The sequence below is a fragment of the Dreissena polymorpha genome, chromosome 1 (genome assembly GCF_020536995.1).
Source record: "Dreissena polymorpha isolate Duluth1 chromosome 1, UMN_Dpol_1.0, whole genome shotgun sequence".
NCBI lineage: Eukaryota > Metazoa > Mollusca > Bivalvia > Myida > Dreissenidae > Dreissena > Dreissena polymorpha.
In genome coordinates this window covers 45243159-45256657 of record NC_068355.1, presented here as the reverse complement: position 1 = coordinate 45256657, position 13499 = coordinate 45243159, and the positions used below count along the sequence as shown (strand labels likewise).

The 13499-nt window shown below is 35.5% G+C and overlaps 2 protein-coding genes across 2 annotated transcripts in view; both read left to right on the top strand.

Moving 5' to 3' along the window:
• Nucleotides 1-13499, top strand: part of LOC127865092 (uncharacterized) — an 83183-nt gene that overhangs the window by 48648 nt on the left and 21036 nt on the right. The window lies entirely within an intron of this gene.
• Nucleotides 1-13499, top strand: part of LOC127865095 (uncharacterized) — a 96741-nt gene that overhangs the window by 78758 nt on the left and 4484 nt on the right. The window contains exon 5 of the mRNA XM_052404993.1: nt 7456-7556. Coding sequence (XP_052260953.1) covers nt 7456-7515 — 60 coding nt within the window. The 3' untranslated portion in view covers nt 7516-7556. The remainder of the gene's footprint in view (nt 1-7455; nt 7557-13499) is intronic.

Here is a 13499-nt window from a genome sequence, read left to right as displayed (position 1 = left end):
ATCTGGAGCTCCGTTACCAATTATCGGTAACTGTCAGATCTTCATTATTTTTTATGTCCCCCACTATAGTAGTTGGGGACACATTGTTTTTGCCCTGTCTATTGGTTGGTCTGTTGAGTGGTTGGTCTGTTGGTTGGTTGGTTTGCGCCAACTTAAACATTTTGCAATAACTTTTGCTATATTGAATATAGCCACTTGATATTTGGCATGCATGTGTATCTCATAGAGCTGCACATTTTGAGTGGTGAAAGGTGAAGGTCAAGGTCATCCTTCAAGGTCAGAGGTCAAATATATGTGGCCAAATTCGCTCATTTTATGAATACTTTTGCAATATTGAAGAAAGCAACTTGATATTTGGCATGCATGTGTATCTCATGGAGCTGCACATTTTGAGTGGTGAAAGGTCAAGGTCATCCTTCAAGGTCAGAGGTCAAATATATGTAGCCCAAATCGCTTATTTTATTAATACTTTTGCAATATTGAAGATATGTGTATCTCATGGAACTGCACATTTTGAGTGGTGAAAGGTCAAGGTCAAGGTCATCCTTCAAGGTCAAATATATGGGTCAAAATTGCTCATGTAATGTCACTTCTGCAATATTGAAGCTAGCAATTTTATATTTGAAATGCATGTGTATCTCATGGAGCTGCACATTTTGAGTGGTGAAGGGTCAAGGTCATCCTTCAAGGTCAGAGCTCAAATATATGTGACAAAATTCGCTCATTTTATGAATACTTTTGCAATATTAGAGAAAGCAACTTGATATTTGGCATGCATGTGTATCTCATGGAGCTGCACATTTTGAGTGGTGATAGGTCAAGGTCATCCTTCAAGGTCAGAGGTCAAATATATGTGGCCCAAATCGCTTATTTTATGAATACTTTTGAAATATTGAAGATAGCAACTTGATATTTGGCATGCATGTGTATCTCATGGAGCTGCACAATTTGAGTGGTGAAAGGTCAAGGTCATCCTTCAAGGTCAGAGGTAAAATATATGTGGCCCAAATCGCTTATTTTATGAATACTTTTGCAATATTGAAGATAGCAACTTGATATTTGGCATGCATGTGTATCTCATGGAGCTGCACATTTTGAGTGGTGAAAGATCAAGGTCATCCTTCAAGGTCAAATAAATGGGTCAAAATTGCTCATGTAATGTCACTTCTGCAATATTGAAGCTAGCAATTTTATATTTGAAATGCATGTGTATCTCATAGAGCTGCACATTTTGAGTGGTGAAGGGTCAAGGTCAAGGTCATCCTTCAAGGTCAAATGTCATATAGGGGGACATTGTGTTTCACAAATGTACAAACACAAACGAGCTCCAGATAAGGATTTGTGAAATTAGTAACGGTACTGCCACTGACAGAAAGAAAAGGAGTAACGCTTGAAATCAATTTGTACCTGTACTACCATATCTAAAAATACAGGTAGTACTGTACTACCCGTGTTCTGGGATATTGAAGCGTGTATAACTGACTGTACAGAAACATTTGCAGCAATTTTAATAAATATATGTAGCTTCTTAAACAGTTACTGTATTAGGTTTTCCATTCTGAATTATGATGCAAATACAACTACACATTAAAACTCATGACTAATACTATTTCTTCATTGCCAAGAAAACACAAGCCATCTAGAAATCTGCCCTTTCCCCTCCGATTTTTGTTCCCCATCAGGTGGTAAATTTTCCCCTAGATTTCATTTTCCCCTCCCAACAAAAAATAAAAAAATTAAAAAAAGAATCTTTTTTTTTTAAACCTTTAAATTTATAAGGTAACCTGATCCAGTGTAGAAAATAGAAAAATATTGCATAATTCAATTTTCTGTTTTCTTAAATTTGTTTTAAAAACAGTAAAATATGCTTAATTGAATATTTAAGACTTTCCTTATTCTCCCCCAAAATCCGGCGTCTCGTGTGATTGTTTCCACTCAAAAAAGGCCAGGCCCTTTCCCCAAAATCAGATAAAAAAACCTGAAAACCTTCAAACGGGCGTATCTTGTGACAGTTTGGCACTCTTGTTCCTTATATGGCTATATATGGCTGTAGTTAAATCTTGTTAACACTCTATAGGCCACATTTATTGTCTGATCTTCATGAAACTTGGTCAGAACTTTCATCCCAATGATATCTTGGACGAGTCCGAAAATGATGCCGGTTGGTTGAAAAACATGGCTGCCAGGGGGCGGGGCATTTTTCCTTATAAGGCTATAGTAAAACCTTGAGGCCACATTTATTTTCCGATCTTCATGAAACTTTCTTAGATGATATATTCCAATGATATCTTGGATGAGTTTAAAAATGGTAACCTTTGCTTGAAAAACATGGCTGCCAAGGGGCAGTACATTTTCCCCAATATGGCTATAGTAAAATCTTGTTAACAGTCCAGTTTAAAAATTCTACATAATATATAACTTTAATTTAGTCCTGTTTGTCGATAAATAATTCCCAAATTTTCAAACTCGTCAATTAAAAAAAATCCCATTTTGAACAGACTCCTTTTCCCAAAATGGCAAGAAAACAGCCTGAACATGCATGCACTTAAAAACAACTTTAATTCTGTTACTTATAATCATATTTAAAATTATAAATTTTTCCCAATTTCATGGTTATCACACTATTTTTCCCTTTTTCATGGTTTTTCGCGCTTATTTTCCCAATTCAAATGGCACAGGCTGTAACAAATATAAGCAAAAAAATCACTGGAAATTGTAAACATGACTTTCTTTTCCTGAAATCTATTATTTATTTTGACATATAAAGCTATGAAAGCCAGAACTATTAAATAACGAAAATACTAGCTATGATCAATCTATCATGTGCCCTGACGCAAGTATTATCAAAACCTTTTTATGCTCCCCCTTCGAAGAAGAGGGGGTATATTGTTTTGCACATGTCGGTCGGTCTGTCCGTCTGTCGGTCCGTCCACCAGATGGTTTCCTGATGATAACTCAAGAACACTTGTGCCTGAGGATCATGAAACTCCATAGGTTCATTTATCATGACTGGCAGATGACCCCTATTGACTTTCAGGTCACTAGGTCAAAGGTCAAGGTCACAGTGACTCGAAAATAGTTAAATGGTTTCTGGATGATAACTCAAGAATGCTTACACCTAGGATCATGAAACTTCATAGGAACATTGATCATGACTGGCAGATGACCCCTATTGATTTTAAGGTCACTAGGTCAAAGGTCAAGATACTGTGACTCGAAACAGTAAAATGGTTTCCATATGATAACTCAAGAAAGCTTACGCCTAGGATCATGAAACTTCATATGTACATTGGTCATGACTGGCAGATGACCCCTATTGATTTTCAGGTCACTAGGTCAAAGATCAAGGTCACAGTGACTCATAACAGTAAAATGGTTTCCTGAGGATTATAACTCAAGAATGGTTAGGCCTAGGATCATGAAACTTCATAGGTACATTGATCATGACTGGCAGATGATCCCTATTGATTTTCAGGTCACTAGGTCAAAGGTCAATGTCACAGTGACTTGACAGAGTGAAATGGATTCTGGATGATAACTCAAGAAAGCTTACGCCTAGGATCATGAAACTTCATAGGTACATTGATCATGACTCGCAGATGACCCCTATGATTTTTTTTTTTTTTTTTTTTTTTTTTTTTTTTTTTTTTTTTTTTTTTTTTTTTTTTTTTTTTTTTTTTTGAATTTATAGCGTTTATTCACCTCCATACATTTACGTTACAAAGTGTATCGTTAGTTTACATGTTATTTTGTTAGTATACATTAATATAGGATTTTAACAATTGAACGAGGTAAATAAAATCTATGCATTTCATTATATAGACACAATCATACAGTTCACACACACACACGCACACACAGACACATACACAAATGAATGCCATGTTATGATACAAAAAGGAAAAGTATTTGGACTTCAGAAAAACATAATCTTTAATCAAACATTTGGATTTCAGACAATTAAAAACATTTATCAAACGACCATGGTATTACATATTTTAAGCAAACAACGCAATTTACAATAACACTATTCTATTGATCTACAAAAAGTTTTACAATTGACCAATTAAGTAGTTCCTTTTCTTTAAATTTAGTATTAAATTGAATCTCCCATGCTACGCACAGATAATTATTCAGCCCTCTTACTGAAGGTAATGTACCCTTTCTCTTGCATACAAAGATATACTTTTTAATTTCAAGAATAAGAATATTAATATCAGTCATGTTAATACTTGTACAACCAAATAACATTGTTTGACATGAAATATCAGTACATTTTTGCACATTATGGGATCTTAAAAAATCTACAACATAATTAACAATTCTCTTTGTGAAAATGCAGTCCCAGAATAAATGTAATAGGGTTTCTTCATTTTCATTACAGAAGGAACATAAATTGTCATGAACAATGTTCATTTTAAATAACAAAGATTTGGTTCCTAGGATTCTGTGAACAATTCTTGTCTGGAACCACTGAGTGTATGTGTCTTTAGATATAATAAAAACAAGTGCGTGCACTTTTGTCCATTCAACGTTATTAAAAAGTGTATTCCATTTTAAATGGCAAGTTGGTATATCTGTATTATTGCTAAAACAGTTATAAACAAGTTTGTTTTGTTTATACCCTAATACTATGTTATTCAAGTAAAAAGATATAAATGCACATTGTGTATTTGGCTTTTTTATAAATTGAAGTCCTGATAATCTGATAAATGCATTCACAGTTCTAATTAAACCTTCATAAAAAAGGAAGTTTATTTTAACGCCAATGAGATTTTCTAATACAGATTGTTTTAGAAATTCTCCAGAAGTGCACATTATATCTCTTACATATCTAATTCCCCTGTCATACATATTTGTATTATATATAATATTCATACCTATCTTAAAATTGTGGTTATAAAATAACGGCATATCAAGAATATCTTCACACTTACTGACATTTTGTTTATTAATATACTCAATGTAACATGTAAGGACATCTCTCCAAAAACAATTTTTTAAACTTATCATAATTTTTTCTATGTAATTTTTTCCTAAATTAAACATTTTTTTCACATCAAACATAGAATATACTAGTTGGAAACATTTTCCGTTACTTGATACAATTTTCCTTAACCATGTCATTTTCATAGTTTTTTCAAAAGCATATATATCAGTCATGGCAACTCCTCCATCATTATATGATTTTTATGTCACTATGTCAAAGGTCAAGGTCAGGGTGACTTGACACAGTTAAATGGTTTCTGGATGATTACTCAAGAAAGCTTACGCCTAGAATCACAAAACGTCATAGGTGCATTGATCATGACTGGCAGATGACCCCTATTGATTTTCAGGTCACAAGGTCAAAGGTCAAGGTCATAGCGACAAAAAAGTCTTCACACAATGGCTGCCACTACAACTGACAGCCCATATGGAGGGCATGCATGTTTTACAAACAGCCCTTGTTCAAGTAGTTTTCATCAGAGCTTCACCAAACTTGGTCAGAAGTTGTATCTAGATGATGTCTAGGCCAAGTTCAAACATGGGTCATGGCAGGTCAAAAACTATGTCATTCTGGTTGCTATGGCAACAAATAGACTAAAAATACTGCTGAGAATGGAAATTTTCTAGATCCTGTGATAACTTTTAAAGTTGTTGATATTTTTTTATGAAACTTGAAACATGGATAGATGGCAATATGAGCATAATGCACGTCGTTTCATTTTGTTCCTACGTCAAAAATTCTGGTTGCTATGGAAACAAATATAAGAAAATATATATAAAAATATGACAATGGTGGAATTTCTGACAATGGTGGAGCCGGTAGGGGACATATATTGCTTGGCAATAGTCTTGTTTATACATCTTTGGTTGGAGTAGCATATGTGCCTTTGGTATTGAATTTATAATATTTGTTGAAACTTAATTAGCATCCCTTGTGTGTATTATTATTATAACATAGATATTTATTGTCCCATACCGGTTTCACCGGAGGGGACTTATGGTTTTCGCTCTGTGAGTCTGTCTGTCTGTCTGTCACACTTTTCTGGATCCTGCAATAACTTTAAAACTTTATATTTTTTCATGAAACTTGAAAAAGGAATAGATGGCAATATGGACATAATGCATCATTTAATTTTGTTCCTACGTCAAAAGTTCTGTTTGCTAGGGCAACAAATAGACTAGAAATACTGCTGAAAATGGTGGTTTTCTGGATCCTGCGATAACTTCAAAGTTTTTCATATTTTTCATATAACTTGAAACATGGATAGATGACAATATGGACATTATGCTCATCATTTAATTTTGTTCCTATGTCAAAAATTATTTTTGCTATGGAAACAAATAAAAAAAGTTGACAATGGTGGAATTTCGGACAATGGTGGTGCCGGTAGGGGACATAATTTTATATTGCTTGGCAATAGTCTTGTCGTTCTTAATTTAGTAAGAGTAATTGGTTACTCCAGTTTGACCACATGTCCATGTTTGTATCCCTTTCTGTTAGTGGGCTTTTAGTCTTATCAGAGGACAAACAAACCATTGTAACATGAATTACAATTTCTTAGCCAATTTCACACTACATATGTTTATGAAGATTTGTGCTCATCATATGCCAACTCATGCGTTATAGTCTTATTAAGACAGGATTAGTACTGGGGCATGATTGCTGGTGAAAATTAATAAAATGCTTTGATTGACTGCCTATGAAAACACTAACTGTAAATGTCACCATATGACACAAACTGACCAGTTGTTTAGTGTGACTGAGTTTTAATAAGTTCAGTCAAGGACTCCCTTCATTGTTATGATAGATATATTGTGTTCTGTACAGTCTTGAGTGTAAGTAGATATATTTTAGAGCTGATCATTCATGCATTCATTTTTGTAATATTACTAAATAAAGGTTAGTATTAATTGTGTGGACTATAATGTGTGTGTTACTTTTTATCTCTTGTGATTTGATAATTGTGATTGTGTAAATATAACTAACAAGTTGAAGCAGTGAGATTGTAAAGTCCCATCCACATTTGGCATTTGTATGTGTTTTGTTTTCTTAAACTTTTCTCAATTTCTGCTGTTTGCAAGTGTCAAAATGCTGGGCATTTTTCACATGATTGCCATATTTTTGTTTGTAGTGTTTGGAATGAGGGCATAAAATATGCATTGATTAATAAAACACTAGTTTACACACCTGATCGGGTCTGAAACCTCCTGCTGCAGAAATATTGAAATAAGGTGTTAACAAATTTTGTACAAATAATGATTTGAATATTGTTGGAATAATACAGGATATAATTCAGTTATTTCAGAACACCTTTTAATGATTTTTTGGTGTGGGGATATTAACCGTACTGTCATGAGACATTTGCAACTGATGGTTGATTTCCAGCACAAGAAGAGGATCTAAGAATATTCATTTTCCAGTCAAGTTCATAGCAGGTCTGTGTAATTGTGCTCATGAATTTTCAGTCAATCTCGAAGCAGTGCTGTGTACTTTTACTAAGAAGAACCAATGTATTGCCTATCTGAAGATCATTCCAGAGATGATACACACTAGAAGACTTTCAAGGGTAAGTCAAACAGTGTGCATTGCAGCACATTAGTAAATTAACCAGCTTAAATTTGATATATATTACACATCGTCGCTGTCGTTCTCAAACCTCATAGCTCCAAAATTTTCAAAATATTTTTTTCGTCTTTTCCGAATATATTAAGTTTGGCGCGTTTTGGGCTATATCGCGTAGCTCTATGCTATATCTCGTAGCTCTACGCCAATCCGAGCCCTTGAAAAAGCCACGTGACGAAATGTTGTAGAATGATTGTTGGCTTTTTTCCTGACGAAAATGCGTAGCGACGCCATTTCAACTATAGGTACATCGTTTGGTTTCGACAAATTTGACAAAATAGTTTTTTAGCCGGATTTTTTTCGAAAAAATCTCGGCTTATAGATTGATGTTGTCGGGGGGGCGGGCGGGCGGGCGGGGTGGCGGCGTGCTCGAAAATGTTAAAGTTCTTATTTCATGGTATAACTTTGGTATGCTTGGACCTAGAGTCTTCAAACTTGACATGAAGGTTGGCCAGGATTAACAGATGACCACTGGTCATTTCAAGGTCATTCATTTGAAGGTCAAGGTCACTGTGACCTTCAATATAAAAAATGTTAAAGTTGTTATAACTTTGGTATGCTTGGACCTAGAGTCTTGAAACTTGACATGAAGGTTGGCCATAACTAGTTAGTAACCACTGGTCATTTCAAGGTCATTCATTTGAAGGTCAAGGTCACTGTGACCTTGAATGTAAAAATGTTAAAGTTCTTATTTCATGGTATAACTTTGGTATGCTTGGACCTAGAGTCTTCAAACTTGACATGAAGGTTGGCCAGGATTAACAGATGACCACTGGTCATTTCAAGGTCATTCATTTGAAGGTGAAGGTCACTGTGACCTTCAATATAAAAATGTTAAAGTTGTTATAACTTTGGTATGCTTGGACCTAGAGTCTTGAAACTTGACATGAAGGTTGGCCAGAACTAGTAAGTAACCACTGGACATTTCAAGGTCATTCATTTGAAGGTCACGGTCACTGTGACCTTGAATGTAAAAATGTTAAAGTTGTTATAACTTTGGTATGCTTGGACCTAGAGTCTTGAAACTTGACATGAAGGTTGGCCAGAACTAGTAAGTAACCACTGGACATTTCAAGGTCATTCATTTGAAGGTCAAGGTCACTGTGACCTTGAATGTAAAAATGTTAAAGTTCTTATTTCATGTTATAACTTTGGTATGCTTGTACCTAGAGTCTTCAAACTTGAAATAAAGATTGGCCAGTACTAGAAGATGACCACTGGTCATTTCAATGTCATTCATTTGAAGGTCAAGGTCACTGTGACCTTAAATGTTAAAATGTTAAAATTGTTATAACTTTGGTATGCTTGGACATAGAGTCTTCAAACTTGACATGAAGGTTTGCAAGCACACTTGGATGACCACTGGTCATTTCAAGGTCATTCATTCTAAGGTCAAGGTCACTGTGACCTTGAATGTAAAAATGTTAAAGTTCTTATAACTTTGGTAGGTAAAAATGTTAAAGTTCTAAGTTTATTTTCTTACATTTGATAATGAAATTGATGGAAACTTCAAACAATATGTTACTAATTTGCTAATAAAAAAATTGAGATCAAACTTTCCTAATTGTCAATTCAAGTTCATATTTGTGACCTTAAATGTTATTGTTGTTCATGTATATGCATGCATTCAAAACATAACACAAGGTTTGCTCATGCCTTGAAAAGTACTTACATTTCATTTTGACCTTTGAACAATATTTCAGTAATTTAAGTATTGCATTGACAAAAACACGAAAGGTACTTTCCTGTCATTTAAATCAAAAATCCGGCTTCAATGCGGTCATCTCCGACCGCGGAACTCTTGTATAATTTTTATGCCCCCCTTCGAAGAAGAGGTGGTATATTGCTTTGCTCATGTCGGTCGGTCGGTCTGTCGGTCCGTTCACCAGGATGTTGTCAGATGATAACTCCAGAACGCTTGGGCCTAGGATCATGAAACTTCATAGGTACATTGATCATGACTCGCAGATGACCCCTATTGATTTTGAGGTCACTAGGTCAAAGGTCAAGGTCACAGGTAAAGGTCACAGTTACTGGAAATAGGCATTTTAAGGATTTAGCATGGTTCAAACAAGGGAAACAACTACCGTTTATGCATGTTCTTTTTGTTACAGCATTTGCCTCCCTTGTAATAGATTTAAATTTTACCAAATGTAAGGCTAACTGCATTTTTGTAATGCATTGTATCAATAAACATCACCACCTCCACCACCACCACCACCACCACCACCACCACCACCACCACCACGTCGGTTAGTTATTTTGGCAATGGGAAGTAAATTATAAAACAGGATATTTATCAATTAAGGAAAATAATTGGTCTGGTTAGAAATAGATTGTCATTTAGGCTGGTCTGATATCTTGTAAAAGTACTTACGTTTATTATAATCCCCCGCCATAGGCGGAGGGACATTGTTTTGGCATTGTCAGTCTGTTTGTCCGTCCGTCCGTCCGTCCGTCCGTCCGTCCGTCCGTAGCCATATCTTGGAAGTGCTTTGGCGGATTTCATTGAAACTTGGTATGAGTACATATATGGATAACAGGATGATGCACGCCAAATGGAATCGTACACCATCTGTAAATTACGGAGTTATGGCCTTTTGTGTCTTGATAAAATGCTTTTTTTGAGAGAAGCATATTGACGGGGGATATCAATTCAACAAATGTTAAAACTTGGTAGGACCAATCTGTACGAATTCTTTATTAGGTTGTCCAATATCTAGTCATCTTGAAAATGTTCTTTTTGTCCACCAATGAAGAATAAATGTTAATTAATGATAAAAGTTATGTATCCATTACCTCACATACTTAAACTTAAACATTTCTATGTAAAGTATATTATTTATAGTTTTTGTACTTCAGGTATCTTGACAATGTCAAACTATGTTCCATGTTGTTGTATTTATTTGTATGTCCCCAGTAGGATGGCATCTCTCTGTCTGTCTGTCAGTCTGTCCTGCATTCCACTTTCTGGATTTTTTCTTTAACACTTCATGATATTTACTTCATATTTGATGTGCAAGTCTACCTACATGACTTACAGATGAATTGTTAGTTTCATTCCGACCATTGATTTTTGGGGAAGTAATGGGTTTTGGACTTAGGAGGTTTTGTAAGCAAAATAATAATAAGATATTAAGCTGAATTTTGGTGTGTCAGTCAGGTATACATCAGTCACACAGATGAAGTGTGAGTTTCTTTCTGGACCATCGTTTTTAATTGGGTTAGAGCTGCTGTGTGGCTTCATCGTGCAGTTGAGGGAATTGTGTTTCACAAATTCAGTGCTTGTTATTATGGGTACTCAAAACACTATATCGGTCAGTGTAATCATGTTAATTGGATTAGAACATGTGAAAGGATCCTGTCTGATCATATTGTTGATGGATCATTACCTGTCTGGTGATCTTGTTAATAGATGATAACCTGTCTGGGGATCTTGTTGATGGATCATAACCTGTCTGTGGATCATGTTGATGGATCATAACCTGTCTGAGGATCTTGTTGATGGATCATAACCTGTCTGGGGATCTTGTTGATGGATCATAACTCTCTGTGGATCTTGTTGATGGATCATAACCTGTATGAGGATCTTGTTGTTTGAATATAACCTGTCTGTGGATCTGGTTGATGGATCATAACCTGTATGAGGATCTTCTTGATAGATCATAAACTGTCTGTGGATCTTGATGATGGATCATTACCTGTCTGTGGATCTTGTTCAAGGATCATAACCTGTATGAGGATCTTGTTGATGGATAATAAACTGTATGGGGATCTTGTTGATTGGATCATAACATATCTGAGGATCATGTTGATGGATCATAACCTGTCTGTGGATCATTACATGTCTAATGATCTTGTTGTTGGATCGCTACCTGTCTGAGGATCTTGTTGATGGATCACAACCTGTCGGAGGCTCTTGTTGATGGATCTTAGCCTGTCTGAGGATATTGTTGATGGATCATAACCTGTCTGAGGATCTTGTTAATGGATCATTACCTGTCTGAGGATTTTGTTAATGGAGCATAACCTGTCTGAAGATCTTGTTCATGGATCATAACTTTGTGAGGATCTTGTTGATGGATCATAACCTGTCTGAGGATCTTTTTGATTGATCATAAATTGTGTGAGGATCTTTTTGATGGATCATAACCTGTCTGAGGATCTTGTTCATGGATCATAACCTGTGTGAGGATCTTGTTGATGGATCATAACCTGTTTTAGAATCTTGTTGATGAATCAAAACTTGAATTGGATTTTGTAAAAAGATGATTATCTACTCAAGAATTTTATTGATTGGATAATAACCAGTGAGGATGTTGTAGATGGGATCATAGTTGTTGTGAGGATCTTGTAGATTGGATTATTACCAGTGAGGATCTTGTAAATCGGATGATAACCAGTGAGGATCTTGTTTATTGGATGATAGCAAATGAGGATCATTATAATTGGATCATAGCTGTTGTGAGGATCTGTTGATTTGATGGTTTTAGTGAGGATCTTGTTGATTGGATGATAACGAGTAAGGATCTTTTAGTTTTGATTATCTTGTTGATTGGGTGATAACTATTGATGATCTTGTTGATTCCATCATAACTATTGTGAGGATCTTGTTGATTGGATTTTAACTGTTGTGAGGATTTTGATGATTGGATGATAAGCAGAAAGGATCTTGTAGATGGGATCATAAGTGTTTGTGGATCTTGTTGATTGGATGACAACCAGTGAGGATCTTGTAGATGGGATCATATTTGTTGTGAGGATCTTGTAGATTGGATGATAACCAGCGAGGATCTTGTAAATTGGATGATAAGCAGAAGGGATCTTGTAGATGGGATCATAACTGTGGTGATGATCTTGTTGATTGGACGATTACCAGAAAGGATCTTAGATTGGAGCATAACTAATGTGAGGATCTTGTATATTGAATGATAATTAGTGAGGAGCTTGTAGAATGGATGTTAACCAGTGATAATATTGTAGATTTGATAAAAACAGTGAGGATCTTGTAGATTGGATAACCAGTGAGGATCTTGTTTATTGGATGATAACCAGTGATGATCTTGTTGATTGGATGATAACCAGCTAGGATCTTGTTGATTGGATGATAACCAGTGAGGATCTTGTACATGGCATAGTAATTATTGTTATGGTCTTGAAGATTGGATGATTATAAGTGATGATATTGTAGATTAGCTGATAACCAATGTGGATCTTGTAGATGGGATCATAGTTGTTGTGAGGATCTTGTTAATTGGATGATGACCAGTGATGATGTTGTAGATTGGATGATAACCAGTAAGGATCTTGTAGATTGGAGCATAGCTGTTGTGAGGATCTTGTTAATTGGATGACAACAAGTGGGATCTTGTAGATTTGAATAAATATGAGAATCTTGTTGATTGGATGATAACCTCTCTGAACAAGTTCACCTATATAAATATAAAAATCATATTCTCTGAAAGACAGATTGAAAACCTTTCTCTGGTGTATGAAAAAAATATTTATTTCTATTATTTTTATGCCCCCCTTTGAAGAAGAGGGGGTTTATTGTTTTGCACATGTCAGTCGGTTGGTCCGTCTGCCAGTCCGTCGGTCGGTCCGTCCACCAGATGGTTTCCGGATGATAACTCAACAACGCTTAGGCCTTGAATCATGAAACTTTATAGGTGCATTGATCATGACTGGCAGATGACCCCTATTGCTTTTCAGGTCACTAGGTCCAATGGTCCAGATCGGTGAAAAAACATGGCCGCCAGTGGGTGGGGTATTTTTCTCTATATGTATATAGTGAAAACATCATGTGAACACTCTAGAAGTCACATTTTTGGCCCAATTTTCATCAAATTTGGTCAAAACATTTGTTTCCTTGATATGAGAGTTGAGT